This window comes from Sphaerulina musiva (genome assembly GCF_000320565.1).
Source record: "Sphaerulina musiva SO2202 unplaced genomic scaffold SEPMUscaffold_4, whole genome shotgun sequence".
NCBI lineage: Eukaryota > Fungi > Ascomycota > Dothideomycetes > Mycosphaerellales > Mycosphaerellaceae > Sphaerulina > Sphaerulina musiva.
In genome coordinates, this window is record NW_016017386.1 from 44,570 (window position 1) to 72,500 (window position 27,931).

Genomic DNA, 27,931 nt, shown 5'->3' on the forward strand with positions numbered 1-27,931 from the left:
ATCTACTTGACCGTATTCTGGGCCTTTTGTGGATTTTTGATACTCATCATCATTAATCGAGTCGGTACCTAGGAGGTACTACCTACCGAGAGAAGTTGTTCGATCTCTCTACCGTAGCGTATCGATCTATCGAAACAACAACAAAACAACAACCTAGACTCCTTCTAGTAATTGACCGAGTAATTTTCTCCCTCTCAGTCTCTCTCTATCTTTCTCTAAGAAAACTCGCACGGTCTTCCGGAGGAGGGGCTTGGTACGTACGAGTCTGGTCTAGGAGGTACCTCCTATCGTTTGAACTTGCCCCCTGAAAGGCCCCCAGGGAGTTGGGTCATAAATACATTAATGCATACACAAAAAAACAAGCAACAAGCCCAAGCGCCGATGCAAAGTGGACCAACGACCTGCTACTTCCATCCGCAGACTTGCACCAAGAGAGAACGATATCGAAAAGATATGAAGAAAAAGGATAGATAGGCAGAATATCTGCACTGCAATTTGGGGACTATGCCCGAAGAGTTGTAAGATCTGCAGAAAAGTAATATATAGATATGTACCTCCTACATGTTTGTTTGCGATATGGATAAGGTAGGTTACAGGTACGCTTCGGAGGGTTCTTGTCTCGGAATGTGTCAGTTGGCAAACTAGGTACCTACCGACCCACACGAAGTGAAAGTTCTCAACAGCTTTCTATAACCGTGTTCTCTTCTCTATCTTTGCTCTTTGGGTCTAAAGAAGAAAGATGCAAGTTGATGAGAAGAAGAAGAAGAAGAACTCTACTGCCGTCGGCTGCTGCAAGTCGCCAAACGCCAAGTCCTACATGCATACATACAGACAGGACAACAAAATATGCACTCCGAGTCCTCGGCCGAGCGCTCGCCAAAAGGGTATGCGTGTCACCATCGTATCCGAAAGACTCTTGGGTCCTTTTATTGCTATACTAGTAGTATCTTCTGCTGATGCCCAGCTCTCGCTCAGTCTTGGACAACACAACACAGACCAAGCGGATGTGGTGAGAGGACTAATAAAGATCTCGGCACATATTTCTCTATGCTATATATCTCGTGTACGGAGTTCTGTAGTGCCAATAATACTATATACCCTCCTCACCCTCATCCAGGTTTCTCTGCCTTCTCGGCCGAAGTACAAATACCTAACCTAACCTAGAAACCAGAGTAGTCAGTCATCAGTCACCTCCTATCGTGCTTGATATTCGTCTAGTCTAGTCTCGCCAAAAAAAAGAGAACATCTTCTAGGCAGGATTGCTTGTCCATCCATCGGGGCCTGGGCGAAGAGCGTACGATACGTTACGATACGATACTCTCGGTAAGGGTGAGGTGAGCGAGGTAGACCGGAAGCTACACAACACAACGGACGGTATGTTGTACCTCCTCGTACTATACCACTATACTACCACTATGAGACAGTCGTCGTCATCTTCGTCATCTTCGTCATCATCATCATCATCATCATCATCATCACCTCCATTCTCACTAGCGAGGTATAAGCACACATATGAGCGGCAGATGAGGAGACCGTGAAGAAGTCTAGAATTGAAGCCGCAAAAAAAGGTTGTTGCCTCCTAGCAGTAGTATCTCCTCCTCACCAAGACCAAGACCAAGACCAACAGAAAAAAAAGTAAAAAACAGCCAGCTACCTACCTACCTGAGGTACATGTATACTTACCTAGGTAGTGGCTGACATCCCCCACAAAAGAGGCTTGGGGATTCCACCTGGGGTATCCGAAGGAAAACCCGGGGAAAACGGATGCCCACACGGGATCCCGCTTGGCCCAACCACAAGGTTCATCCGGAGGAAAGATGGGGTAGAGTTTTTTTGAGATGTGACAGTACTACGGACTACGGAGAAGAGAAAAAAAGCTGGGGTAAGGTTCTCATGGGAAGGGGGAGGGAGGAGGGGGATCATGGGCGGTCTGACAGACAGACTGACAGACTGCTGACTCTGCAGAATACACTTTCTTAGTTCTTACTATACCATCGTGTTGATCGAGAGCCTTCATGAACTGAATTCAGGTTTTGAAAATTTGGGTGGGTTTCCACAATCATCCAATACCAGAAACTCCAACGCTGAACTGCTCTGTCAATATCATAATACAAAAATTCTCTTGTCTCTCCTTTGCCCCCTCCCCCCTCCCCTCCCACTTCACTACCTACTACTACTTTTTCCTCCCCTTTCCCTTCTTTCCTCTCCCAGCCTGTGGTTGCTGTTGTTGTTCAGGAGCATAAGCATGCCCTTCGACGACTTCCTCCCCAGCTGCCTCCAGCTCCCGAACCTTTTCTTGACTGGAGATGAACATGGTCAAATCGTGATTCATATCCTCCAGATCCTTCTTCTCCTCCATCGCTTTCGCTCGTTCCTCCTGTGCCATCTTGACCTCTTCCTCCGCCTTGGTGATTCGTTGACTCAGTCCCTCATTCATCGCCTTCTCCTCTCTCCATCGATGCCCCATATCCCTCGCCATCTGCTCAAACTTCGATCGAGCCTTCTCTGCTTTTTCTACCTTGGCCTCTGCAGCAGACAACTGGACTTTCACATCCTCTAGTGCCGCACTCATTGTCGCCATTCCTTTTTCCATCTGCTCCGCCCGTGCAGCAGCTTCTTCGGCTCGTTGACTCGCTTGCGTCGCTTTATCCACTGCTCTGGCGACTTGCTCCTCAAAGTATCGTCTCTGTCCCTCCAGCTGAGACGTCAAGAGATAGGTGTATTCCGTCGCCATGTTCTCCATCTTCTCTCTCGGAACACTGTCGCCCCCTTCGGCTCGAAATGCTTCATTCTCGTGGCGGTGGCGAAGTGGCATATCCACATACCCGCCAGAGCCATGATGATCGTGTGTTGTTGCTGCTGCTGCTGAAGGGGTGGCTGGTGGTTTGCTCTGTATCAGTCGATGAACATAACCGTCCCCCGCATAATCCCACACATGCTGGGTATTGATGTCCATGGCGTAGCAGTGACTCGTCTCCTCGTAGTGGGCCATGCCATGAGCAGAATCGTACCGTCCGCACCCAATGTTACCACAAATCAGACACACCCACAGGTTCGAAGTGCCGGCGCAGACAGAGCACATGGTCTCCCTTTCTTCATCTTCTGCTCCGCCAGGGCGAGGATAGGGAAAAGTGTATGATGGGGCGTGGGTGTAACGACAGACGGGGCAGCCCGAGCCTCGCCACTTCTCCAAGCAGGCACAGTGAAATACATGCTGACAGAGGATGGTGAGAAGACCCGTTGTCTCGTCCATACGTTCCAGGCACACAGGGCACGTCGGCAGCTCAAGCAGATTGGGAGGAGGTGGGGGCATCGGCTTGCTGAGAAGGATCGAGTTGGCGCCATTCGCGGCTGTGAAAGGATCATGAGTGTTGTGTGGGAAACTGGAAGACGTGACATCTTCGTCTGGCGACAAGAACTCGACGCTCTTGATGAAGACTACATGGCAATTCTCGGGCTCCAAATCACTGAAGAGCCGTCCATTGTTTGCCTTCTGCCAGTCGCGTGCCTTCTTTGCAGAGCGAAACTTCAACAGCACCATGTACTTGTTTGCTCTGTTGGTCCGAATCAGCCTGAAGTGACTGACGTCCTCCCTCGCCTGCTCACCCAGAAAGCTGAGTAGGTCTGAAGGCATCATCCAACTAGGTACAGCCAATATGCAGAGCGTCGAGCAGTCATCGGGATCGAAGGCAGCGTCTTGCCCTCCATCCTGAGCTGCACGGACCAAACTCTTCTGTGGTTTCCCGTCTGCATTCAGCGCCTTGCTCTCTTCTTGATCGCGGTACAGATGCACTACACCCCAGCCTACTTCTGTCGTCTTGGAGTCTGTTGGCACGAATACTGCCTTGGTATGTAGACTACCGGCATTGCTGGTTTTGCTCTTCTCCATGTCGATGCTCTCTATTTCCACCTTGCCGTATCGCCAGTCAGTAGCAGCTGCCTCGTTGGAGTGCTTGGTATTTGCTGCAATGCGCGGAGAAGGTGGCAGTACGTCTCTCCTCAGGTTGTGGCTGCGCTCAGGGAGGAGGAGTGCGGTACCATGCGACTCCTGGCCGCGATCGTTGTCGGATAAAGTATGCTTTGTCGACGAGTCGAAGGAAGTGCGGGTGGGCGTCGTCGAGCCAAAGGCTGCTGCTGGTGAGTGAGGTCGTTTCGCAAAGGTCTGACTGGGCCACTTGCTCGTTCGATGGGCGGGGAAGGCGGTCTTGCTGAAGATGTCGGTGCCTGGCCGCGGTGTGAAGCGGTGGTTGTGGTGGGGGGAGATCTGATCGGTGGAGCTGGAAGTGGAAGAGCTGTGTGATGCTGCTGCTGTTGCTGTTGCTGCTGGTGTCGGGTACAGCTCAAGCTTCAAGTGAAAGAAGAAGTAAGACATGGCAACTATCGTGCAAGACCTACAGTGAAGAAGCTGGCAGCGGCATGATGCCGACCGTCGCTTGTGCACAAAATCGGGTTTGGTAAGTGGTGGTGGTGTTGGTGGTTAGTGAATGCTCAGCTCATCATCTACACCCGATCTTCCACATGGGCCGATCGCTGCCAACCTGGAAAGATTCGTGGGATTGTCACCCGCCAGAGCGATACCTTACACGCCAGACGTCGAGAGCAGCAGGAGTGCGACAGCGTACACGACGAATGATGGTGGATGTTGGTGCTGGCGAGTGCGTACAAGTACCTGATACCTTACAAAGCAAGAAAATTTCGATCCAGGTCGATCGCCCGCGCCGAGCCAGTCGATCACCGCTCCCTGACCTGATGGAACAGAAATAAGTTCCGTCATTTCATCTCCCAGGGCACATCATATCAATAGGTAGGTAGGCATCGGTCATGATGAGTTGCAAATGTGTCCCATGTCAATGGGCATCATCATCTCATGTATCATCATCGATTTAAGTCTGCATCCGACGACTACATCAGCTTTTCCACACCTAGGAGACTTGAGCGAAGTCGATATCAGCTTGAGGAGCGGGAGCTTAACAAATGGAAAAGAACTGTCAAGATGTGAAACAGTAAATATTTGGATTGAATTCATGGGGAGGTTGTGCTCGCCGGCACCCTCTACTCGCTCAAAAGTTTCATGCCCACGCTATTGTCGATAACCCTCGATACAGCAGATCGTTCTCAATCCTCTATTGTCCACCACGCAGACGCAACACCAAGTGCAGAGTGCTCTCCTTCTGAATGTTGTAGTCGGACAAGGTACGGCCATCCTCCAACTGCTTGCCAGCGAAAATCAGACGCTGCTGGTCCGGTGGGATGCCCTCCTTGTCCTGGATTTTGCTCTTCACATTGTCGATCGTGTCTGATGATTCTACTTCTAGCGTGATCGTCTTTCCTGTGAGTGTCTTGACAAATCTGTGGGAATGCCGTCAGCATGTAATTACAACAAATGTGATATCGCTCCGAGGATGCTCAACGTACATTTGCATACCACCACGCAGGCGAAGCACAAGGTGGAGCGTCGATTCCTTTTGGATGTTGTAGTCAGAGAGAGTGCGGCCGTCCTCCAACTGCTTGCCAGCGAAAATCAGACGCTGCTGGTCCGGTGGGATGCCCTCCTTGTCCTGGATTTTGCTCTTCACGTTGTCGATCGTGTCTGATGATTCTACTTCTAGCGTGATCGTCTTTCCTGTGAGTGTCTTGACAAATCTGTGGGAGTGCCGTCAGCATGTAATTGCAATAAACGATATCGCTCCGAGGATGCTCAACGTACATTTGCATACCACCACGCAGGCGGAGGACGAGGTGGAGAGTAGACTCCTTTTGGATGTTGTAGTCAGAGAGAGTGCGGCCGTCCTCGAGCTGCTTGCCTGCGAAGATCAAGCGCTGCTGGTCCGGAGGAATGCCCTCCTTGTCCTGAATCTTCGACTTGACATTGTCGATGGTGTCAGAGGACTCCACCTCAAGGGTGATGGTCTTGCCAGTGAGAGTCTTGACGAATATCTGCATACCACCACGCAGGCGGAGGACGAGGTGGAGAGTAGACTCCTTCTGGATGTTGTAATCAGAGAGCGTGCGACCGTCCTCGAGCTGCTTTCCGGCGAAGATCAAGCGCTGCTGGTCCGGAGGAATGCCCTCCTTGTCCTGAATCTTCGACTTCACGTTGTCGATGGTGTCGGAGGACTCAACCTCGAGGGTGATGGTCTTGCCAGTCACTAGAAGATGGTCAGTCAGTATGAGTCGAGCGGGTGCAAAGAGGACCACCACGACCGAGCGGTGGCGAGGACGTGGGTGCGGGCGGGGTGGTACGTACGAGTCTTGACGAAGATCTGCATGGCTGCGGCGGTGTGTGTCTGTTGGTTCTGTTGCGGTGGTGATGGATAGCCGTAGATGTCGCTGAGTTGGAGTGTCGGAGCTGTTGGATGTGTTTGTGCAGGAGAAGAGGAGAGAGGATGAGAGGCTGTGACAGGAAGGAAGGTGGTGTACTTATCATGGAGGCTGAGCAAACAACACGCTAGTGACTGGAGGGGGCACGTGCCGGATAGCGATGGTTCGAGAACGATGACGCAGCGGGGCAAGGCAGGTAGGCAGCCATGGGTCGCCACTGCCACTTTCACTTCCGCTTTTCACCTTCACTCCCGATTACCTCAGCTAGGTACCTCCTATCTTTCACGAAGTTCTGGCCCAGTAGGAGGTACCTTGTCATGCTGCTCCTTCACTTCCCGGCCTCATCCCGTGCTTCCCCTTTCCGTACCTACCTGACCTGATGCTTTTCGTTTCCATAAACTTCTACCACGGTACATGTCCATGAGCCGGGCTGACGGTGACGGCGACGGTGACCGACTGGCATATAAATGGGCTGAGTGCTATCGGCAGTAGAACTATATCACTACAGGTACCTAGTGTCCACAGGTACCTACCTGACACTACAGTACCTCGGATTGAACGGCAAGCGCCGGCATGACTTCACTGCCACTACCTACCACTATCCATATCCATATCCATCGAGGAGGCAGTGGAATGAACACACATGAATAAGGAGAGGAGTCAGTCTGCTCCATATAATTTGACTGTGGCGATCGCTACTGTCGTGACAATGTGTATCCTCGCTTCCATGCTAGAAAAAATGCAGCAGATGCACCACCCACTCAATAGCTATGCAGAGACAGAACCGTCCAGCCCTTCCACCACCACCACCACCACCAAGTCACTATTCAAACGAATGGCGCAATGTATACCCATCAACTTCTTCGGCTTCTTCGGCCCCTCCAACTTCTCCCACTCCCACGCATTCAATCTTTCGCTTCTCTCCCTTCCTCTCACTGCTGCTGTGAAAAGGGAATCTCCCTTCCTCTCACTGCTGCTGTGAAAAGGGTATCTCCCCCGGAAACGGCTTTCTTGCCCACACGACGGGCATCGGGAAATATGCATGAATCCTCTTGTTCCTGAAATCGTTGGAGATCCTGGCAACAAACACATCCACCTCCGTCTTTGACCAACCCAGCCCCCTCGTCAGCAAAGCCAAACAAAACGCTTCCAGGCCATCGATTATGTTGACCTGATTCCATCGTCCGAGCTCCTTCATAAATGGGTCCTTAGGCCAGCTACTCGAAGGCCACATAAACATCTTGTGCTGAATGTCCACGAACCCAACCTGCTGCATCCATTCTTCAAAGTGCTCGCTCACGTCCGAGCCCAAGGGACGTCCTATCACCCTTCCAGCTTCGAGTAATAACTCGCCCCAGCGGAGCATGTCGGTGCCGAGGTGAGTTCCATCGGCGGATTTGACTGGCAGGCCGTAGTCTTGCAATTCGAGCCAGCCACCGGGTTCGAGGTTGTCGTATGCTTGTCGCATGAAAGCGGGCCAGTCGGAGAAGCAGCCCGACATGAGACGAACGTGAATGTAGTCAAATTTCTCTTCGTACAGCCACAAATCCTCGGCATCGTCAACGACGAACTTGACGTTCGGCGGAACCCTGCAAATAGTCAGCGAAGGACTGGAACAAAAAACTACAGAGCAACGTGATCATTGGATTCGAGACGAACAAGTTTGGTTGTCCTGGGGAGAGATCTATCCCCGTGACCATGCAATCGGGAAACTCGTCGGCAAAATCAATGGCCCAAATGCCCGTGCCCGTGCCCACATCGAGACAGCGTCTGGGCCTATGGAGAGGCGCAAAGTAGAGCTTGTTGGCGTACGTGATACGTAACAGGTGGTGTTGCAGGTCGAGGCGCTCGGCTTCTCTCTAGATTCACAGTCAGACATGGCTCATACGTTGGGGCGTAATCGCCATCAATCATGAGACCTACCTCGTCGTTTGGAAAGATGTACTTGCCATCCTTGTAGGCTGTGTGGGGTAGATTAGCGTGAGACAGGACATATATGCACGTATACCACGCCGTCACATGAAGGCATACTCACCATGATACGTGCGGCCGTGCTCGCGACGATAGTTGTAGATGGACTCGGACAATGAGGTAGTCCGACTCTCACTGGGAACGGATCAGCCACATGCGTGTGCAGTGGTAATTTGATGTTGGAAGACAGCAGGATAGGAGTGTGGAAGAGATGATGGGAACTTACGTATCACTCCCGAGAGCAGAGTCACTATCAAGCTCCTGTAAACACAACACTCAGTCATCAACTTCAAACGTCTTCACAGAGCAGCGCAGCGCAATGCAGCGCCGCAGCGTGATGTGGGAAATGAGACAGAAAACGCACATCGGGTTCTAGACGCTGCTCCTCGGCATTCTGACCACCATCGAGCATCGCCGCATCTCCTGGTGGTAATGACGAGGATGCGTCAGGCGCTGCCATTGATGATGATGATGGGGATGATGCTGGCGGTGCTGCTGCTGGTGGTGGTAGTGGTGGTGGTGCTGCTGCTGGTGCTGCTGCTACTGATCCCGCTGGTGTGCCGTGATCGCCTCTATTCGGATGTATTGGTTCAGTGAGAGGGGCGGCGCTCCTGGAGGCGTCAGCAGAGCCAGTGGCGGTCTCGGAATGGCCATGGCTGAGTGTGGTGGCTCGTATATCTTGCTGCTGCTCCGAAGAACATGGTGTGGCTTCTGTCGATAGGGTGGAAAGATAGTCCCGAGTGCCTTTGAGCTTGGCAGCGAGTTCGCGTTCGATGGCCAGACGTTCCTCGGCTTCGTTGGTAGGAGGAGCGCGCTTAGCGGACGAGTTTGCAGCGATGGCGGGAGGCTGATTGTGGTTGTGATTGTTGTTGTTGTGGTGGTGATGGTGGTGGTGGTGGTTGTTGTTGTTAATCTGGTCGGCCATGGTTTTTGTACAGGCTGGCAGTCAAGCAATTCTTGGCTACCTACTAGTAATAAGAAGGTGATGGCTGAGCTAGCAAGGATGGGTGATGCGGAAGCCTCTTTGCTCTTCTGCTTTGACCGTCAGGTAAGATAGACACGTGGTGTGGCTTGTCTGGTCTTGCCCTGTTCCTGATGCTGATGCTGGCGCTGCGGCTTCGGAGGGGTGTGAAGATGACAGGATTTGAAGCTCTTGAAACTGTGGAACAACAATGACCCTCTCCCTTGAAAGCTGTTTCGCTCTCCCCTTCTCACTTTTCTCTTTCTTTTTCTCTTGCTCTGTATGTTTCCCTCTCTCTCTCGCCCACTCCCTCTGCCCCTCTCTCTCTCTTTCTCTTTCTCTTTCTCTTTTTCTCTCTCTCTCTCTCTCCCTCTCCCTCGCTCTCTCCCTCGCGCGTGGGGCTTCCAAAGGTCGTGTTCGGTAGCAGCAGATGCGCAGAGTTCACGACCTCAGATCCCTTTGGACAGTTCACGTGGACAGCAGCATATCGGACCGGCTCAAGGTCACGATCAGGAAAAGTTAGTGGCTGCACGGTGACAGGTCTAAATACAGTAATACGTCTACGGTGTCGTACTTGCCTGTTTGGTCGATGCCCGGGTCCAGCAGTTTTGACAGGGTCTCGCCCACTTTCAAAACTGCACGCCACGGTACACCGCTGCCCCGTGCGTTCCCCGGCGCGGCTTCCCGCTAGCGGCTCCCGTCGGGTCGGACCTCCCTGTCCACCTCCTACCTCCTCTGGTCCTACCCTACCTATACCTCAGGTATCTACCTACAGCCATGGATGTAGGTATCTACATTACCTGACTACTGTACCTCCCACCTACATGTACCTTCCTCCAGTTGCACACGTCGTCCCGTCGTCAGGTATCGACACGTCTCTCCCGATCGTCGCTTCCCATGACAATCTACAACCTATCATCAGAAGGCCTTCACTTTCACTCCACCCCACTCCACTAGCCAGGACAAGGGCCAGGGCCAGGATGCCATGTCCTGTCTCTGCATGTGAGGCGCGAGCAAGGCCCGCACGCGACGGGAGGGAATGCAAGGAAGGAGACGTATCCCACTCCCGTTAGCCCCATCGTCTTCTTCTCTTCACTCTCTGGCCTCCTCCTCCTCCTCCACCACCTCCTCCTCTTCCTCCTCTGACTACTCTATACTACCACCGTACTACCCGCCCGTAGTAGAGAAGCGGCCGCTGGGCACTGTCGGGTGGCTGCACATCTAGCTCAGAGTGCATTTCATTCTAGGCTCGAGACTGTCTCTCGTCCCTGGCGGTGGCCACGGGCGGCGGTGGTGGTGATGGTGGTGGTGGTGGAGGACGGAAGATCTGGCGCCCCTGAGGCTTATCGCCTTGTCCCTCTCACACTACACGCACTACTGGTGTGTGTGCAGGGCAGGCAGCATGGATGATGGATCTATACGGACGCGGGCGCGGGTGCGATCACTGATCATACTACCTTAGCTCCCATCCATCACAGAACCATTACCTCCCTAACCTCCCCTCCCGTCCTGCCTCTTCACTGCCGTCGTCGGGCCCTGAACTCACACGCCACTCGCCACTGACTACTGACTATCGACTACCTACTCACTACCTTACTACCACTTGACTACTGACTACTACTGACTGCACCCTTCCCTTCGCCTGGCAACACAAGTGAATGGCCCCGGTCTGCTGATGGGAATAATGAAGTTCATGCGGTGTCTAAGCTGAGAGACCCACCACGTGGATCAGAGGCTGCTGTTGTATGCCGCTATCCTCGGGCGCCGACTGAGCACACGGCATTCGCATCCGCGTGAGACACATCGCATTTGCAGTTGGCCGTGCCATAGCATCCTATCCCCAGGCCTCCGCGGACGTCGCTTACCCTCAGCTCAGTCCCAGCTGTCTGGTTGCTGACAGCACGTCTCAATCACACATCCTGCACGCCGCTCGAACCGCTCTCTCGTCTTGTGTTCCCCCCCAGCTTTCACACCGGCGCCCCTTACGCCCAAGACGTCCCGACAAGATGGTTCCCGCCGCCGTCTTGCTGTCATTTGCAATTCTTGCCATCATTGTCGCACGCCAAGTGCGCCGATACCACGCTCTCAAAGACTTTGGTGGCCATTGGTCCGCCGGCTGGTCTAGGCTATGGCTACTCAAGACCCAGAGCAGTGGTCGCATGAACAAGATCTTTACTGATATTAACAAAGAATATGGTATGGGCAACTTTTTCCCTCACTTTCCCCCTCACGTTTTGCTCTGCAACTTCCTTCTTTGGTCAAGCGCTGGAGGCACAGGTGCCACAGGAATCGATCTCTCGATGAGGTTGCACAAACTGCCAACAGTTCCCCACATCCATTGGGCCACACCGGTGCTTTAGTACAGCGTCACATGAATGAGAGAGAGAGAGAAAGAATCACTTGCAGCTTCATCGTTCCTACTCTACTACTGTACACCAGACGTACCAATACAATGGCTCACCAATGGCACAGGTTCGACGGCCCGCATAGGACCCGGTATGCTCATCACCTCGGATCCTGATCTGATGCGACGCATGAACGCCGTCCGCTCGACATTCACCAGAGGTCCGTGGTACGCCGCCCTGAAGCTCCACCCCGAGCGTGACAACATCACTTCGTACGTGGACGAGCGCAAGCATGCCGACATCCGTGCCCGCATGGCACCCGGCTACTCGGGCAAAGAGAATTGCCATCTGGAGCAAGAAGTGGACGAGAAGCTGTTACAGATGCACGCACTCGTGCAAGAAAAGTACCTCAACCAACCGGAAGAAGGCATCTTCAAGACGGTCGACTTGGGTCGCATCACCTCCTTCTTCACCTTGGATGTTATCTCCAAGATTGCCTTTGGCCAAGACTTTGGTTTTCTCGCCAATGATGAAGATCCCTTTGGCTATATCGAAAACCTCGCGCAGTTCCTGCCCGCCATCATTGTCTTTGGTGTCTACACGGAGCTGACGAACATTATGAAATTCCCGCTCATCAAATCCGCGCTGCCCAAGAACACGGACAAGCGTGGTTTGGGTCGCGTGATGGGATTTGCAACGGATCGTGTGCGGGAGCGATTCGGAAACAAGCCTGTCGTGCGACAAGACATGCTGGGCGCCTTCATCAACAAAGGTCTCACGCAAAGCGAATTGGAGAGCGAAACGCTCACGCAAATCACCGCCGGATCCGACAGTACGGCGAGCTCTCTCCGCTTGACGCTGCACTTCATTTCGACGAGCCCGCCGATATTGGAGCGTTTGCTGGCCGAAGCGAGAGCGGGAATTGCAGCGGGCAAGATTAGTCGGCCGGTGATCAAGGATGCCGAGGCGAGGACGTTGCCATATCTGCAGGCATGCATCAAGGAAGGCCTTCGCATGTATCCTCCAGTGACGGGTCTGCTGGCCAAACGAGTGCCCGATGGGGGTGCTCATATCGAGGTGGATGGCGTGGAGAAATTTGCTCCCGGCGGCACGCAAATTGGCTGGAATAGCTGGGGCATGATGCGGCATGAGAGCATCTTTGGCGAGGATGTGGAGATTTATCGTCCCGAACGATGGCTGGCGAGAGACGGCAGCGACAAGGAAGGAGCTCGTATCAGTCGCATGACCGATGTCGTGTCTTTGTGTTTTGGGTATGGCCGATTTGGATGTCTGGGCAGGGGAGTGGCGACGATGGAACTGAACAAGGCCATCATCGAGGTAAACAGGCGCGCCCCTGGTATGTGATGATTCGACTGAATGCTGACCTCTGTGGATCCAGACTCTGCTCCGATTCAACTTGCAGCCCTGCCGGCTCGATAAGCCCTTTGACGAGATGGTGGTGTACGTGTGACGGAAGCGACAATGCCTGAGTACGATTCCATACTGACATGTGGCACAGGGGCTTCTACGTCCACAACAACTTCAACTTTGTCATCTCGGAGCGAAAAGATGGCGCGGCGCAGAGTCAGCCCATTGAGGACTTTGGCTTCGAGGCGGGAGCCATTGATGGAGCACCGGACGAATGAAGAGGAGATTCACCGAGGCTGGAGCGGGAATGATGTGCTTTGGCCTTTCCCGGCGAGGCGTTTGTAGGTCAGCAAACCCAATGTCTAATGTTTTTGATCGTGGAATCCCACAAGAAACCTCGTCACCATCTCATCCGTTACTGAAATGAGTCTAGTTCTATTCGTGTATACTGTTCTGTAGACGGAAAAAGTTTCATCCTTTGTGGTATTTGAGAGCACCACCGGGACCACAAACACCGAGTGGGAAGAAGGCAACGAGCTTCGCCACATCTCCTACAACCTCGATCGTATCTCTGGCTGCTGCTGCTGCTTCTGAAACTCTTCATTCTCTTTCCTCAGAGGCTCGGCCTCGCCATATCGATCCACCTCCTCTGGCTTTCCTGGCCGATTGCTCTTCTTGGGTGCACTGTGATATCCGCCCTTGACATTATCCGAATTGACCACCCGGTCGTTCTCGTCTCGTACAATGCCCAGTTCCAACAACTTTGCAAAAGCCTTGGCAAAGTCCGCAAAGAACCTCTCCTTATCCCGAGCATACAGCTCCACCCACGGCCGAAAGCTCTCATCCTGCACGAGCGCCAAATCCGTGGGCAGCATCATCAATTCCTCCCCGGAGTCCTCATCATAATGCACAAACTGTCTTGTCCCATTCTCCAAGACCTTCTCCTTCCACTCCTCGGAAATCATCAATTTAAAATAGGTATTCGAAAACCTCGTGGGAGAATTCACCCAGGCACCCTCAAACCCCGATCGATCGGCATGACATCTCCCCAAATTATGCGCACCCGACAGCGCCACAATTTCCTGATCCCCAAACCCCATTCGATAAAACACGTCTCTCAAATGCTCACTCCCCTTCGCCCCATCAGGCAATCTCCCTCTCGGAGGAAGTTTACTATCATCCACAAAATCCGTCCTGCCGCCTTTCCATTCGCATCGCGGTCCACCCATAGCTTCCACAGCCACGACGCCCGCCAACGTCCACAAATCCGAATACGTAATGTGCTGGCCGTAGCGGGATTTGATCGGTTCGAGGAAGACGCGAGCGTGTTGCAGACCGGCGTTGGCCGGGTCGCCGCCTTCGGCTTCGTAGCGCATTCCTGCGCCGTTGCTGCCGCCTGTGTCGGTTGTGAGGGAGTAGGTTCCGCAGCTGTGCCAGGCGAGACGCACGAGGATGGGGCCCGCGCTGCCGTCGTCGTAGGTGGGTTGGGTGAGGAGGGTGTGGATGTCTTGTTTTATGGAGGAGAGGAGGGAGGGGGAGATGGGTTGAGACATGGTTTTTTTCTTTTGGTGGGTGGAGGAGGAAGAGGCTGGCTGTTTGCTGTGAGGGTTTGAGTGAGCGGTTCTCTTTTTTTTTAGAGAGATAGAGTGAATGGAGAATGGAGAAAATGAGAAACAGAATGAAATTCTATTTCTTTCCCACTTACGATATAATACCTGGCCTAGGTTTCGGTGGCAAAAGACCAATTGTAGAGGAGAGAGACGGAAATAATAGAGAAAAAAAGAGGCAAAGCGAGAGTCAGGTAAGTGATGACTCTTACTACTTACTCTGTTTCCATCCACACATCCACGATAACACATACCTTACCTTAACACTCCTCAGAACAAAACTCCCGTCATCGCCGCCGCCGCCGCCGCCGACGCCGCTAATCTCACAGTATCTCTCTTACCGGTCTGTTGACCGAATACGAAAACAAAAAACACGAAAACTATGCCTCGGCTCTTTTTTAGAAAAAAAAAGCCCCAAGGTCGGTCGTATCGTCTCTATCTGATTTCTTCATGTGATGGCATATGTAGCGAGATAAAAAAAGAACACTAGTGTAGCGTACTAATAAGTGTAGCGTATTGTAGTGTAGTAATCATCAAGCGGAAATGTTTGAAGATGAAGTCCGTCCCGACTCCCCAGGAGGTAAGGGGCCAAAGCTCGCTCGCTCGCTGGCTTTTTACTAGAAATGGGTTTAGTTCCATTCTTTCTCTTCATCGGAGGTCATTGTGGACGGATCGTACCGAGGACTAAGGACTTTCTGGTTTTTTTTTTCGTCTGCCCGAGATGATCCGAAGGGATTTTTGCAGATATAGGAGGGGATGACTGTCGGTGTGTTGAACTTGTTGGAAATTGACTACCGGTATCGGCTAGTATAATAGACTACCTAGAGTACTGGTAACCGATATCGGGTATTATGGTATATATGCAAGTTGGATACTCTTTATATATAAAGTGAACTTGGACGTTGCGAAGAATTATGTATCTTTTCGAGTATATATAGGTAAGAAGATATAACATTAATTAAATATGCTGAGTACGCTTGTTAGGCTAGAGTATATACATTAGGTTATTTTTCGAGAGCGATCTCGCTAACCGAAGAGGATTACTACCTAACTCCTACGACGCTACGCTACCGAGGTATATATATCTGTTTGGACAGAAGGATATAGGTGCCCTAGCATTATATAATATAAGTTATATAGACAATAGGGGCTACTAATTCCTTAGCGTTTGTATATAGAGTTAGGGATACCTACCCCCCTCTTATCTTTTCTAGACAGGTTAGACCTCTAATATTAATTGAACCTACTTTTCGGTTAGTACGGCTTTATCTCTATCTTAATTAGGCTAGTATAGTATATAGTTCTAACAGTTATAAGCCCGGCTAGCTCTGCTTAATCAATTAAAGGAATTAATTAAGTACTAGATAATTAGGATTACCTAATATCTCCTAGAATCAGCTAAGATTAGTCAAATTCCGCTATATTAAGACAACAACTAAGGACCGTATACTATTACTTGAATACCGGCCTAAACCCGTTTATCTAGAAGAAGAGAAGAAAGCCCGAGCCTATTAGATTAGCTTATAATCGATCGATCCCCGAGTCCTAAGTTTTAAGAAGTTGAAGAAATACCTAGTAGCTCGTATCCTAGGTATTAAGCTATTCTAGAGTAGTTTGACGAATTCAACGAATACACTATAGCTAATTCTCCTAAGCCCTTACTAACAACGACGACGTTAATCGCTAAGCTACGTACCTAGTAAGACTAGAATATATAGATTACCTATATTAAGAGGGAGGCAGTAAAGCTCTAGATATAGGCTAATATTAACCTAGAGACAGTTAAGCTAGATCTAACTAACCTAATACAGCTTAAAGGACAACCTGTCTTTAACTTTGCGTCTCTACCTACTAATGTTACTCTAATAGCTCTTAGTCTAGCTTAATTTAAGTATAGGTATAACAAGGATATATAGGAACTTAAGTAAAGAGGGTATTAGAAGATTGAATTAATTATTAACTATTCTCTCTCTACAGACCTTTAATATAGGGTAATTAATTGTAAGACAATTAGGCAGATACTTAAGACTCTCTTAGAATATACTAAGCCTAATACCCTTACTACTACCTAGTTGCTAAAGAAAGAGATAGAAGTCCTATCTTACCTACTATATAGAAAGTCTATTTAGGACTATATATACCTTTGGTTCGTTTAGTATAGAAAGAGAGATACTGTTAGCAAGTAAGCAAATAATAAGTTAACCTAGGTATAGTTGTCCTCTATAGCTCTAATATATAGAGACTATATAGCTACAAGGATAGGCAGGCTACTTGATAAGTAGAATAATAGGGAGGTAACAACTCTCTATTTAGAATTAAGAGCCTAGTAGTCCTACTTTTAATATAATAGCGATACTAAGTTTAAGAGCAAGTACCGAACTACTGTTACTACCTCCTCTATAGCTATAGCCGAGTCTTCGTCCTTAACCCGATTATCCTCCTCTTTAAGAAAGCTCTACCTCTATAGTAGGAACTATATATAGAAGGAGTACTACTATCTTAATACCGAGTACCCGAGGCCTAATACCTAGAAGCTAAGAGAGGATACTAAAAAGAAGATTAAGAAGAGGTTCAAAGAAGATAAGAGTTTAAAGGAGAGAGTAGATAAAGCAATTCAAGCCTACAATACTACTTAAGGGTTAAAGGATAAAGGAAAGGACAAGTTAGGCTTAGCTATAGAGATCGAGGATACTGCTACGGCTACTACCCTAGAATCAAGTTCCTTCCTAGAATCGACCCCTAATCCTGCTTCTATTAGTTTAATTAGCTATACCCGCCTTTATAACGCTGTAATTCTTAATAGAGGGGCTAATGTTTATATTATTAACGAGGCTATAAGGGCAAGGATCGTTAAGTCCGAGTTACTAACCTCCTCTAATATAGTGATCTCTAGGGATAAGAGGTACTAACCTAAGGCAATTGTAGATACTACTATTAACCTTAATATAGGGAATAGAGTAACTAGGAAGCTTACTCTTCTTAAGGCAAGGCTTATTCCGGGATTCTTTACAAGTTTGATCTTACTATAGATCCTTAACAAAAAGGGGATTTACTATAATACTAGAAACTGGCTAGACAAGTTAATTACTAGCTAATTATATAAGGAGCCTAGGCTCTAGGTATACCTTACCCCTAAGCATAGTAATAGACATAGTTACTAGATTATTAAACGGTTGCCTGTACTAAGAAGTGTTACTAGAACTACTGGTTTACCTAGAAAGGCTAGAATTAGTACTAGAATTAAGGAGGTAAAGTCGGTATATACCCTATACTCTAAGAATACGGGGAAGTCAACCTTACCTACCTTAACGTTACCTACTAGAATAGATACTAGGTCTACTACTGCTGTACAATCCAGTTACTAACTACTCCTACCTTTAATAGTAACGGCTAATCAATAGTACTAGTTGCTAGGCTACCTATCTGTAAGGGCTATTAAGCACTTAAAACCTGTATCTAAGGGTTACTAGGTAATTGAGTTAGAGAAAGAGGTTTTAAATAGTATTATCTATAATACCTGCTTACTAGCTAAGGCTAAGGTAGTAATTTCGAGAAGAAAAGACAAGTATAGAGAGGTACTGCCTAAGGCAGAGAATGCTAAGATAGCTATCTGTTTATAGGACTTGATTAATATACCCCCTTCTCTCCCTAGACTAAATAGGTTAGTCTTCAAGTTTTATAGCTACTAGTTCTATAACTAGGAAGGCTATTATATTAGCGAACCTATAGTAACCAAACTACAAGTAGTTACTAAGTTCCTAGGATACTTTAAAAGGATAGAAGTAACCTTTAATACTAAAACTATCCTAGTTCGCTATAATATAGAGGTAACTATTAGAAAGGATACTAGCAAAGCTATTACTAGATAGGGGATAACTACTTTACCTACTACTACTAGTACCCCTGCCTAGAATAGAGTAAGTAAGGTAGCTAGAAGAGAGATTGTTACTAAATCTAGGACTCTTAGAATTGATAGTAGGTTACTAAAGAACCTATAGCTATAGCTCCTAGATTCAGTAGTATATCTACTTAATAGAACCCCTACTACTAAGCTTAATTAGATAACTCTATTTAAGAAAGCTACTACTAAGAAGCCCTTCCTTAGCTATCTCTACCCTATTAGATACAAGGCCTTCGCTCTCCGCAGAGATATTACTAGGAGAGACAAGATAGAGAATAGAGCTTATATTAGGTATCTGATTAGGTATACCTCTACTAATATTTTCTAGATCTGGATTCTATCTCTAAACAAGGTAATTAGGACGAGAGATATAGCCTTTAAAGATAATAAGAGGTATAATCTACTTAATATCAATAGTTAAACCCTTAGAGAATTAGTACCTCCTGCTATTTATTAATCTATAATTAAGTCAATCTCTATACCTAAGGAACCCCTAACTTCTAATAGTTCTATAGATAACCCCTTCCTAGCTAATAATATTCCGATCTTTGCTATCTAACCTTAGGGAGGTAGTAAATAGTAGGGAGGTAAACAGGAATAGGAGTTATTATATCTAACTCCGCTAGAAACACCCGCTAGAGATAAGGACAATATAGCTACTAACTAAGTTAGTTAGGCTCCGGGGGCCTTACCGGGTATACCCGCTTCTTTATTAACCTCCGTTTTTTCGGTCTCTTAACAGCACCCTACCTTAGATAGGGAGGTAGAAGAGAGTACCTATTAGTATAGTATAGGCAACTATAGACGATAGATCGACTATAGAACTAGACGGTTAGAAGATTACCTAAATAAGTTAAGTTATATAGCTGCTACTTCCCTCTAGGCTTACAATCTACCTACTCTTAAGGATCCTTACTAAGTAATAAGTATACTATTACCCCCTACTAACTAGAAAGAGATAGAAAGACATATCTATTATTAACAATTCAGGCAAGTAGCATTTAATAAAGCTAGAAAGCTTATAGGCAAAAGGACATTTAGGGTATTCTTTAGTTATAAGGGCTATAAGGTACCTTTAGTATAGGTATTTGCCTATAAGACAGACCTAACTAGTAGTAAGATTCTTAGGTACAAGGCTAGGCTTTGTATCCGTAGGGATCTTCAATTGCTATTAACCTATAAAACCTATACTACTATACTTAGTTATAAGGTATTTAGGGCTATTACTGCCCTAGCCTTTATAAGGAATTTGAAGACAAGGCAATAGGATATAGTAAATACCTTCCTAAATGCTACTATCCCTTATACTATCTATTGTTCTATCCTAGAGGGAATAGAGGAATATAGATTTGGTCTAGATACCTGCTTTATCCTTAAGAAGGCTCTCTATAGATTAGCTAAATTACCTCGCTTATAGTATAACCTATTTGTTATAAGAATAGAAGACTATAGGTTTAAGTTAGTTCCTAGAATTGACTGCTTAATAGTAAACATAGATCTCCGCCTACTTATAATATTCTATATAGATAATATTAGGTTAATTTATAAGAGGGATAGGGAGGATTAAGCTATCCTATTTAACTAGTACCTACTTTCTAACTTTGAGGTTACTTAGAAGGACCCTACCTTCTTCCTAGGTATAGAGGTAGAGGAATTACCTAATATCCTAACTCTAAGCTAGACTGCCTACTTAACGAAAATTAGTATCAAATTTAGTGTTTATAAGAGGGCTCGATTTCTAGATACACTACTTCCTACTAGAAACCTAGAACCTACTACTAATACTACTAGACCTGACTTTATTAAAGGATATTAGATAAAGGTTAGTTTAATTAGTTATATAGCTGTTTTAGTAAGGCCAGATATAGCAAAGGTATATACTACCCTTTCTTAATTCCTAAAGAATCCGAGTTAAGCTTATATAGAAGCGGCTAACTACCTGATTGCCTACTTATATAGAACTAGGGACATAAAGTTGCACTTCTATAGAGAGAAGCCTAAGATAGAGCTTTATATAGATACCTTATTTAGTAACAACCTAGATAGGAAGAGTTCTTAGGGTTTTCTAATAATAATGTATAGTAGTACTATTAATTAGCAAGCAACTAAGCAGAAGACAGTTACTAAATCGACCGTAGAGGCAGAGTTATTAGTACTCTTATCAATTGCTAGTAATAGGTACTAGTAGACTCGACTTTTCTCTGAATTTGATAAGGTATTTCTACCTCTACCTAGAAATAAGCTATCTAAGGAACCTGTTAAGGATAGAACTATAGGTAGAACTAAGGTTTTCTGTAACAACTAACGTACAGTAGATATCGCTAATTATAAGTATAGTTTACTCAATACGGCTTTAAGGTATATTAATATCTATTAATACTAGGTAAGGTAGGAAACTATAGCAGGAAGGTTAACCGTTAAATAGATTAGAACAGCAAAACAGCGAGCTAATAGCTTTATAAAGAACCTCCTAAAGGGGTTATTCTAGTTATTCCGGACAAGCCTAGGGCTTAGGTAAGTAGGTATAGTCGATTATTAGATTAGTATAGACAGTTACTATATCTAGCTTATTAGCTTTTCTTATATAATTAAGCTAAGGGAGGTATATTTAGACAGAAGGACATAGGTGCCCTAGTATTATATAATATAAGTTATATAGATAACAGGGGCTACTGATTCCTTAGCGTTTGTATATAGAGTTAGGGATACCTACCCCCCTCTTATCTTTCCTAGACAGGTCAGACCTCTAATATTAATTAAACCGACTTTTCGGTTAGTACGGCTTTATCTCTATCTCAATTGGGCTAGTATAGTGTATAGTTCCAACAGGGGCTAAAGCTCGCTCGCTTGCTAGCTTTTTACTAGAAATAGGTTTAGTTCTATTCTTTCTCTTTATCGTCGGAGGTTATTATAGACGGATCGTACCGAGGACTAGGACTCTAAAGGGATCTCTTTTCGTCTGCCCGAGATAATCCGAATGAATTTGCGGATATAGGAGGGGATAAGATACAGGTCGGGGTTAGGGTCGGTCTAGTGCAGCAGTCGACTGTCGGTGTATTAAAACTTGTTACTCGGCTAGTTGATATTGGAAATTGACTACCGGTATCGGTTGGTATAATAGACTAGGTACCTAGAGTACTAGTAACCGATATCGGGTATTATAGTATATGTGCAAGTTGGACACTCTTTATATATGAAGTGAACTTGGACGTTGCGAAGAATTATGTATCTTTTCGAGTATATATAGGTAAGAAGACATAACATTGATTAATTATGCTGAGTGCGCTTGTCAGGCTTGAGTGTGTGCATTAGGTCATTTTTCGAGAGCGATCTCGCTGACCGAAGAGGATCACTACCTAACTCCTACGACGCCACACCCCCCGAGGTATATATATCACATGAGGATATGAGGTGAACTCGCCAAAGGAGGGATGTCGAAATTGACGCTGACCGTGGAGAAGTTGACACCACCTCCTTCATGCTCTCCAATTCCCTCCCCTACCATAGCGTGTCGTAGCCATCATCTGCCTCATGTGTCTTTCTATCTCTTCACCCCTCAGATCCACTACCTGCCTACTCTTCTTCATAACAACAGCACGGATCGAGTTCGTCGCAATCCATATGCCAGCCCTTCGAGGCCCACGGAATGTTGAAGCATCCTGTCTGTCTGTCTGTGGCTCTTTTCCCTCGGCATGAGGAGGTTGCGGGTATGCGCTATTCCGCAGACGTGGTCAGCTCAAAATCATAGTACTGTATCAGCAGCAGTCAAGGCCACTATTGATGCGATGCTTGTAAGCATTGGTTCGTCAAGAGAGACTGAGGGCTTCACGATGCTGTCCAATATGACCCCTATCGTTGAGGGCAAAGTTTAGGATTGCTGTTACGTGGCGTTCTCAGAGTCGCAGTATCTGACCAAAGGCAACGAGGGATGGCGACTTGGTGATTATCATACTTTTTCATGGTTCGTGATGTTGGAGCAGGTCCCTCGTCGATATCACACTTGGCGGCGTGCTGAGCGCGGAGGAGAGATCTGTAAGCGCCGCGGGACCACCCGTCTGCAGTTCACTTAGTTCTACATTTACGCGCCCACTTCTTCACCAATCATCTTGTCAGACTGCACTTCGCCAACATCTCCCACAGCCAGTCCGTGATGGCCAGCGTGCTCGAGATATTATACATGGCGAGGGTCCCGCGTGTGCTTCGGCCGCGTGCACAGTAGGTTTGCTGGTCAACATCTCCTTGTCACTCCATCCCTCCCTGCAAGTGGTCTTTCTGTTGCATTGTATAAAGCGCAAACCCTTCGCGCGAGAAGAGCGTGGTCGAAAATGGGTCGGGGTGGTGCTATTCACCTCAGCTACGCAGCTCTGGTGCTCCTCTCACAGGCAACAGGAAGCAGCGCAGGTCTCTGGACGGTGGACATCAATCACAGCCCGGCACCTCCAGCAGAATCCGGACCGCCCTTTTCCGCGCACGCATCACGAGATCGAGATCTACTGCCATACCAGGTGGTGGGGGTTGTCAGCGCATACGTGGGCTCGGTGCTTATTATTGGGACGCTGCTACTGACCTGGGGCCGCAAGCTTCGAAAGCGAGCCCTCAACATGGTGATCGAAAAGCCCACGGAACTGGTGAAGCCCACCAAGAACATGTTTGATATCAACTCGCCATCAAGCCCCGTGGGAAGCGTGAGAGGGTGGATCGGGCGGAAAAAGAGGACGGCAGACAGTATACGAAGCGGCAGGAGTACTTTGCGCTCGCCGGGAGGGGCAAGCGTTGCCACATTTGATGATCACGTTGTGGAGCAGCACAAGGCAAGGCAGAAAGATGATCTGGCGCGAGTCTACGGCGCAGTCTTTGAGCATGAAGACTCTACAGCTCCTCCCTATTCTGCAGAGGACACGCATAGCGCCCGTGCGAAGTCTGGCCCGCTGCGGCATCTGGACATGGACCGTGTGAGGGATGCTGGTGGTCCATCCGCTCGGAGTCCTCAATCGCCCACATCGCCATATCACGCCAAGAATGTTCTTGCGCAGCTTTCACCGAGATATAAGCTGGATGCACCTCGATCTCCGATGCATGAAACTAGTGACGGCCGAGCAGCTTCGCACGGGAATCGGACAATCGACTCTTCTCCGGGCAAGTTGCGCAAGAAATTCGTCAATCTTAATCTGAACAATATTGGCTCGCCGATCAAGAGCCTACGTGACAACGACGACGGCGCACGGGAGCCATTATCACCCAAGTTGTATACGAATCCAGGTGCTCCACCACCAGAACCACCGTCTACTCGAACAGCAGAGACTTTTCTTTACTCACCTACAACGCCTGGCACAGGTAGAAGCTTTGCATTCACCGAAGAAGAAGAGCATTTCGATCATGTCCGCGATCTGCCCTCGGCACATCCTCAGCGACGCCCAGGCTTGATCAGTGAGAGCCAGCCCCCTCTGAGTCCATCGAGTCCTGGGCTCCCTTCGAGTCCGGCCCAGTTCCGAGTGGGATCACCGCCTCGCCGGGGCCCAGCAGCACCTGCGGGCAACATTGACCGGCCTCTTGCGCTTCGACAATTCAATGAGCAGCAGAAACAAATGCAACAGAGTACCGTCAGCCTTGCATCTCCCACTACCGCCCGCCACTTCCCCTTATCGCCCGTGGGAGCGTGGAATACTCGAGCGGGTGGTCTCCTCTCCCCTCCGATTCAGCAGACGGTGTTGCACACCAAAGGTGTGGACCGAGGGCTGACGACGCCGGGCGGTACTCTGGAACAGTTGCCGTATAGTCCTTACTTTCCGAATCAGTTGGTGACGCCTGTCACACCGCACTTTACGACGAGGGCGGAACGCAAGCAGAAGGAAAAGGAAGAGAAGACGACTCGTGGTGCGATTACGGAAGAAGATCAAGTCAAGGACGATAAAGACTTGTGGCGGGATGGGTATGATTGATTTTTTCGTGGTAGTGTATACAGTACCTAGATGTAATTGTGATGAGATATGACTTTGTTTACCTCCTATGAATTGATCTTCTTCTTTCACCTCAGCAGTACACAGATACCTACTAGGTACGGTAGGGTAGGTAGGTAGGTACGTGTACAGGTACATGTATACCTCACGGTCGCATCACGTCGCTTTTAATCAAATATTTAGATGGCATTGGTTGGATTGGAAGTAGGTATGAAACTGCATACCCTCGGGTCAATGGCTCGACCCCGCTCGGTGCCCGCATTTCAATTTCCCCCCCAACACCAAGAAGTCGAAGAGGAGGAGAGAACAGTGCAGAGACGAGAGGTAGACTCTCTCGACTTTTTCATTACATGTTCCTGCTTCTTGTTCTGTTTTGTATAACAATGAACATGATGCCACTGCTTGCCTATCTAGGTACATATGCATGTGGTGAGAACTTATACCTATACCTATACTAAGAAGCTACCTTACCTTAAATACGGTAAACCACGATTCAGATGGATCATGCGAACCTGAAGCTTGACGAGATCACCTGACCTTTTCAACTGCCTACTTCCTACCTACCCTCCTACCTCCTACTGGATGATAGGGGGAAAAGAGAAAGGAAGAGGCGCGGAGCCGAGACGAACCGTGGGAGCAGTTGGTCACTGGCGGTTGAAATATTGTGGGTCATGATGCACTCTTTGAGTCTCTTTTTTTCCCGCCAGCGAAACGGCAGATACGGTATTCGAAAAACAAAAAAACGCGCCAGCCGGCCCAGCCAGCCTAGGTCGATTCTGTTTATTCTGCCGCGATAATCCAAGGGGACGGAACGATTGCGGTTACCGGTTGGCGGTTATGATGGCGACGGCGACGGCACACCCGTGCGCAGCCCTCCCTCCCTCTCTCTCGTATTCGACGACAACTCAATCCCACGGGCACCCACGGGGCGGCAAATACGATGATGGGATTTTTTAGAATTTGGGGAATGGGACAGGACTACCCCGACGAAGGACATGTTCTGAGATGTTCTTCTTCTTACTGTACCCGACCAGCCCTGTGCGACCGTACGTAATCAATCTGATACGCGGCAGTGACAGCTGGCGACACAGGCGACGATGAGATGAGATGAGACAGACCATCCTTCGGTCCGCGGGCGTGCTTTACCGGCTAGTGTGTCACGTGTGTACACTACACCCCGGGTGGATAATCGAGGATAAGAAGAAAAACGATATCAAGTTATCAACCGTATACTGCGGCAGACCACCCCCCACAAAAGCAGCGAGGCGCAAGTCCCTCAGCATCCCACACACAAATGCGATGTTTTGCGCAAGATTTCGCACGAGTCGTAGAGAGACGGTGCAGTGCAGTGGACAAGCCAATGATTGCGGCGAGTTGCAAGCCTCAAGATACGGAAACTTCCAACGGACTCCAAGCCGCTTCCCCCTAGTCAGCGGAATCTAACCTTGTTCCGGTTGAGCTCCAGTTTTCGACGTCAGCATTCTCTCACAAGCCCCCCAGAAGAGCCTGAGCTGAGCTCTCCCAGCCTTGGTCTACCGGCCCTTGTGTGTGTGTGTGGTACCTCCTAGAGGCCCATGGCGAAGCTGCACAAAATGTCATCAAATTGTGCACGCCTCATCAAGCTCATTATTATTGTTGTTTTTGTAACACTCTCTCTCGAGTCTCTCGAGGACTGATGTTGCTGCACACAGCATAATAATGATAGGGAGATATGATGTCGGAGGAAGTCGGAGGCTGTCAAGCTTGGACTTGGGAAGAACCTGACCGGCGGGGCGGCCGGGAGTCGCAGACAATGAAGCCCGTCCTCTCCGCTCCGGAGGCCCATCAATGGGCGTCTATGCTCGTCGATGGCAGAAGGGTCGCGGCGCGCGCACGTGGAGGCGGAAAAGGGTAGACCTGTGGTGGGAGCGTCGCGCAGTCTCGTCAGCAGCGGCGCACAGCAAAAGGGTCGCGTCGCCCAAGAGGAAAGCTACTGGTGGTGGTGAGGGCGCACGGCGGTTTATATGTCTATGGGCCTCGTCTTGTTGAGACGGGCAAGGCCGGAGAGCAGACTGGTCGTGATACCAACCACCACGCCGCCGTCGGGCCAGGAGGATGACAGCCAATCACAGCCCTCGACACGGACAGGTGCGCAGGGGGTCCGAGCTCCCTTCCCCTAGAACAAAACAGGCCGACGATTAAGCGTGCCTTCTTGCGCAAAATCTGCGCTCGCACTCTTTCCTCTCCCACACTTTCCCCGTGACAAGACCGTTCAGTCTCTTTCCAGCTCCGTCGTCCATCCATCACCAAACCTCGCTCTCCCTCTCCGCTCCATCCATCACCGACACCCCCCCTCCCCATCAACTTCCATCTCCTCCATCCCGTGACAGCTTCCATTTCCATCACCGCCACCACCATGTCTTCCTCTCTGCGCATGGCCGTGCCCAAGATGGCCTCTGTGGCCGCTCAGAGCACCACCAAGGTCGCTCGTCCAGCTCAGTTCCAGCACTTCACCCGCGCCTACTCTGGTAAGCTCTCCTAACTCCCCCCATGGCGAGCACTGAGAGCTCCCAATGGAGCTTGCCAATAGCTTCATTCCGCTGACGAGAACCCTCTCTCCCACCCCCCAAACAGCTGCCACCCGCAACACCGCCACCTTCAACACCATGAAGCGCACATCCACCATGCTTCAGGCTGCCCGCACCAAGGTCTCCCCCATCGGTGCCCAGGCCAAGCGCGCCTACTCCTCCGAGATGGCCAACGCCCTCGTCCAGGTCTCCCAGAACGCATGTCTCCCCTCCCCTCTCTGTCTGTGATGGATGATGATGATGATGATGATGACAATGGCTAATACCTGGATAGCTCGGTATGGGTAGCGCTGCCATTGGTCTCGGTGGTGCTGGTATCGGTATTGGCCTCGTCTTTGCCGCCCTCCTCAACTCGGTCGCCCGCAACCCATCTCTCCGTGGTCAACTCTTCTCCTACGCCATTTTGGGTTTCGCTTTCGTCGAGGCCATTGGTCTCTTCGACCTCATGGTGAGTCCCGCTTTCCTGGCGCCGAGCAAAGTCACGTGCTAACTCTTGTCACAGGTTGCCATGATGTGCAAGTACGTTTAAGCGACTCGAATTACAGCATAGCGGGATCCCTTTGGCCGGAGTATTGTAACAGTAACGACCAAGAGCATCGGGGAATAGACTCCACGAGAGAAGAGAGGTCTACAAGGCGGTATCTGCGCGCTCAGTCGAAGCTGACACTCCTGTACATACTCGACTACTCCGAGCTTGGCTCGACCCTCCTCATAGCATGAGGAAAAACCACTTCCATTTGTCCTGTCTTTCTCCATCTCTTGATTGGTGATTCCACCCTCTTTTCTCACATTTGGGGGGAGGCCGAGTTGGCCTAGCCGGGCACATCCGACGAAGCACTTGGCATGACATGGTCTGGTCCATCGGTATTATGCACTACTGACACTACTGACTACTGAACAACACAGCACGCAGATGTGGGCGCACGCGAGATG

The 27,931-nt window shown here is 49.1% G+C and overlaps 7 protein-coding genes across 7 annotated transcripts in view; 3 read left to right on the forward strand and 4 right to left on the reverse strand.

Moving 5' to 3' along the window:
* Positions 1-2,173: 2,173 nt before the first annotated feature.
* Positions 2,174-4,372, reverse strand: SEPMUDRAFT_63613 (uncharacterized protein; the record flags this gene model as incomplete). The annotated part of the gene is made up of 1 exon (XM_016909645.1): positions 2,174-4,372. The coding sequence occupies one exon, from the start codon at positions 4,370-4,372 to the stop codon at positions 2,174-2,176; it is 2,199 nt and encodes a 732-aa protein (XP_016761179.1).
* A 617-nt stretch (positions 4,373-4,989) lies between these two features.
* On the reverse strand, positions 4,990-6,376 carry SEPMUDRAFT_83520 (ubiquitin). The gene is made up of 4 exons (XM_016910336.1): positions 6,248-6,376; positions 5,708-6,149; positions 5,416-5,643; positions 4,990-5,349 (listed from the first exon to the last, which is right to left on the reverse strand). The coding sequence occupies exons 1-4, from the start codon at positions 6,267-6,269 to the stop codon at positions 5,124-5,126; spliced, it is 918 nt and encodes a 305-aa protein (XP_016761180.1). The 5' UTR covers positions 6,270-6,376; the 3' UTR covers positions 4,990-5,123.
* Positions 6,377-6,984: 608 nt separating this feature from the next.
* Positions 6,985-9,623, reverse strand: SEPMUDRAFT_148439 (S-adenosyl-L-methionine-dependent methyltransferase). The gene is made up of 6 exons (XM_016904930.1): positions 8,657-9,623; positions 8,519-8,553; positions 8,357-8,427; positions 8,245-8,282; positions 7,981-8,180; positions 6,985-7,910 (listed from the first exon to the last, which is right to left on the reverse strand). The coding sequence occupies exons 1-6, from the start codon at positions 9,215-9,217 to the stop codon at positions 7,289-7,291; spliced, it is 1,527 nt and encodes a 508-aa protein (XP_016761181.1). The 5' UTR covers positions 9,218-9,623; the 3' UTR covers positions 6,985-7,288.
* A 1,636-nt stretch (positions 9,624-11,259) lies between these two features.
* On the forward strand, positions 11,260-12,963 carry SEPMUDRAFT_43585 (cytochrome P450; the record flags this gene model as incomplete). Its single annotated transcript, XM_016908901.1, has 2 exons — positions 11,260-11,449; positions 11,726-12,963. 2 exons carry the CDS (start codon positions 11,260-11,262, stop codon positions 12,961-12,963), a joined length of 1,428 nt encoding a protein of 475 aa, XP_016761182.1.
* Positions 12,964-13,365: 402 nt separating this feature from the next.
* Positions 13,366-14,614, reverse strand: SEPMUDRAFT_148441 (cytochrome c peroxidase mitochondrial precursor). The gene has a single exon (XM_016904931.1). The coding sequence runs from the start codon at positions 14,517-14,519 to the stop codon at positions 13,518-13,520; it is 1,002 nt and encodes a 333-aa protein (XP_016761183.1). The 5' UTR covers positions 14,520-14,614; the 3' UTR covers positions 13,366-13,517.
* An 8,075-nt stretch (positions 14,615-22,689) lies between these two features.
* SEPMUDRAFT_148442 (uncharacterized protein) lies at positions 22,690-24,479 on the forward strand. The gene has a single exon (XM_016904932.1). The coding sequence runs from the start codon at positions 22,800-22,802 to the stop codon at positions 24,411-24,413; it is 1,614 nt and encodes a 537-aa protein (XP_016761184.1). The 5' UTR covers positions 22,690-22,799; the 3' UTR covers positions 24,414-24,479.
* Positions 24,480-26,007: 1,528 nt separating this feature from the next.
* SEPMUDRAFT_148443 (ATP-synt_C-domain-containing protein) overlaps positions 26,008-27,931 on the forward strand; it is a 1,965-nt gene continuing 41 nt past the window's right edge. Inside the window, exons 1-4 of the mRNA XM_016904933.1 lie at positions 26,008-26,938; positions 27,045-27,196; positions 27,273-27,446; positions 27,501-27,931. The exon at positions 27,501-27,931 is cut by the window's right edge and continues 41 nt beyond it. Of these exons, the coding sequence (XP_016761185.1) occupies positions 26,827-26,938; positions 27,045-27,196; positions 27,273-27,446; positions 27,501-27,527 (465 nt within the window). The 5' untranslated portion in view covers positions 26,008-26,826 and the 3' untranslated portion in view covers positions 27,528-27,931. The remainder of the gene's footprint in view (positions 26,939-27,044; positions 27,197-27,272; positions 27,447-27,500) is intronic.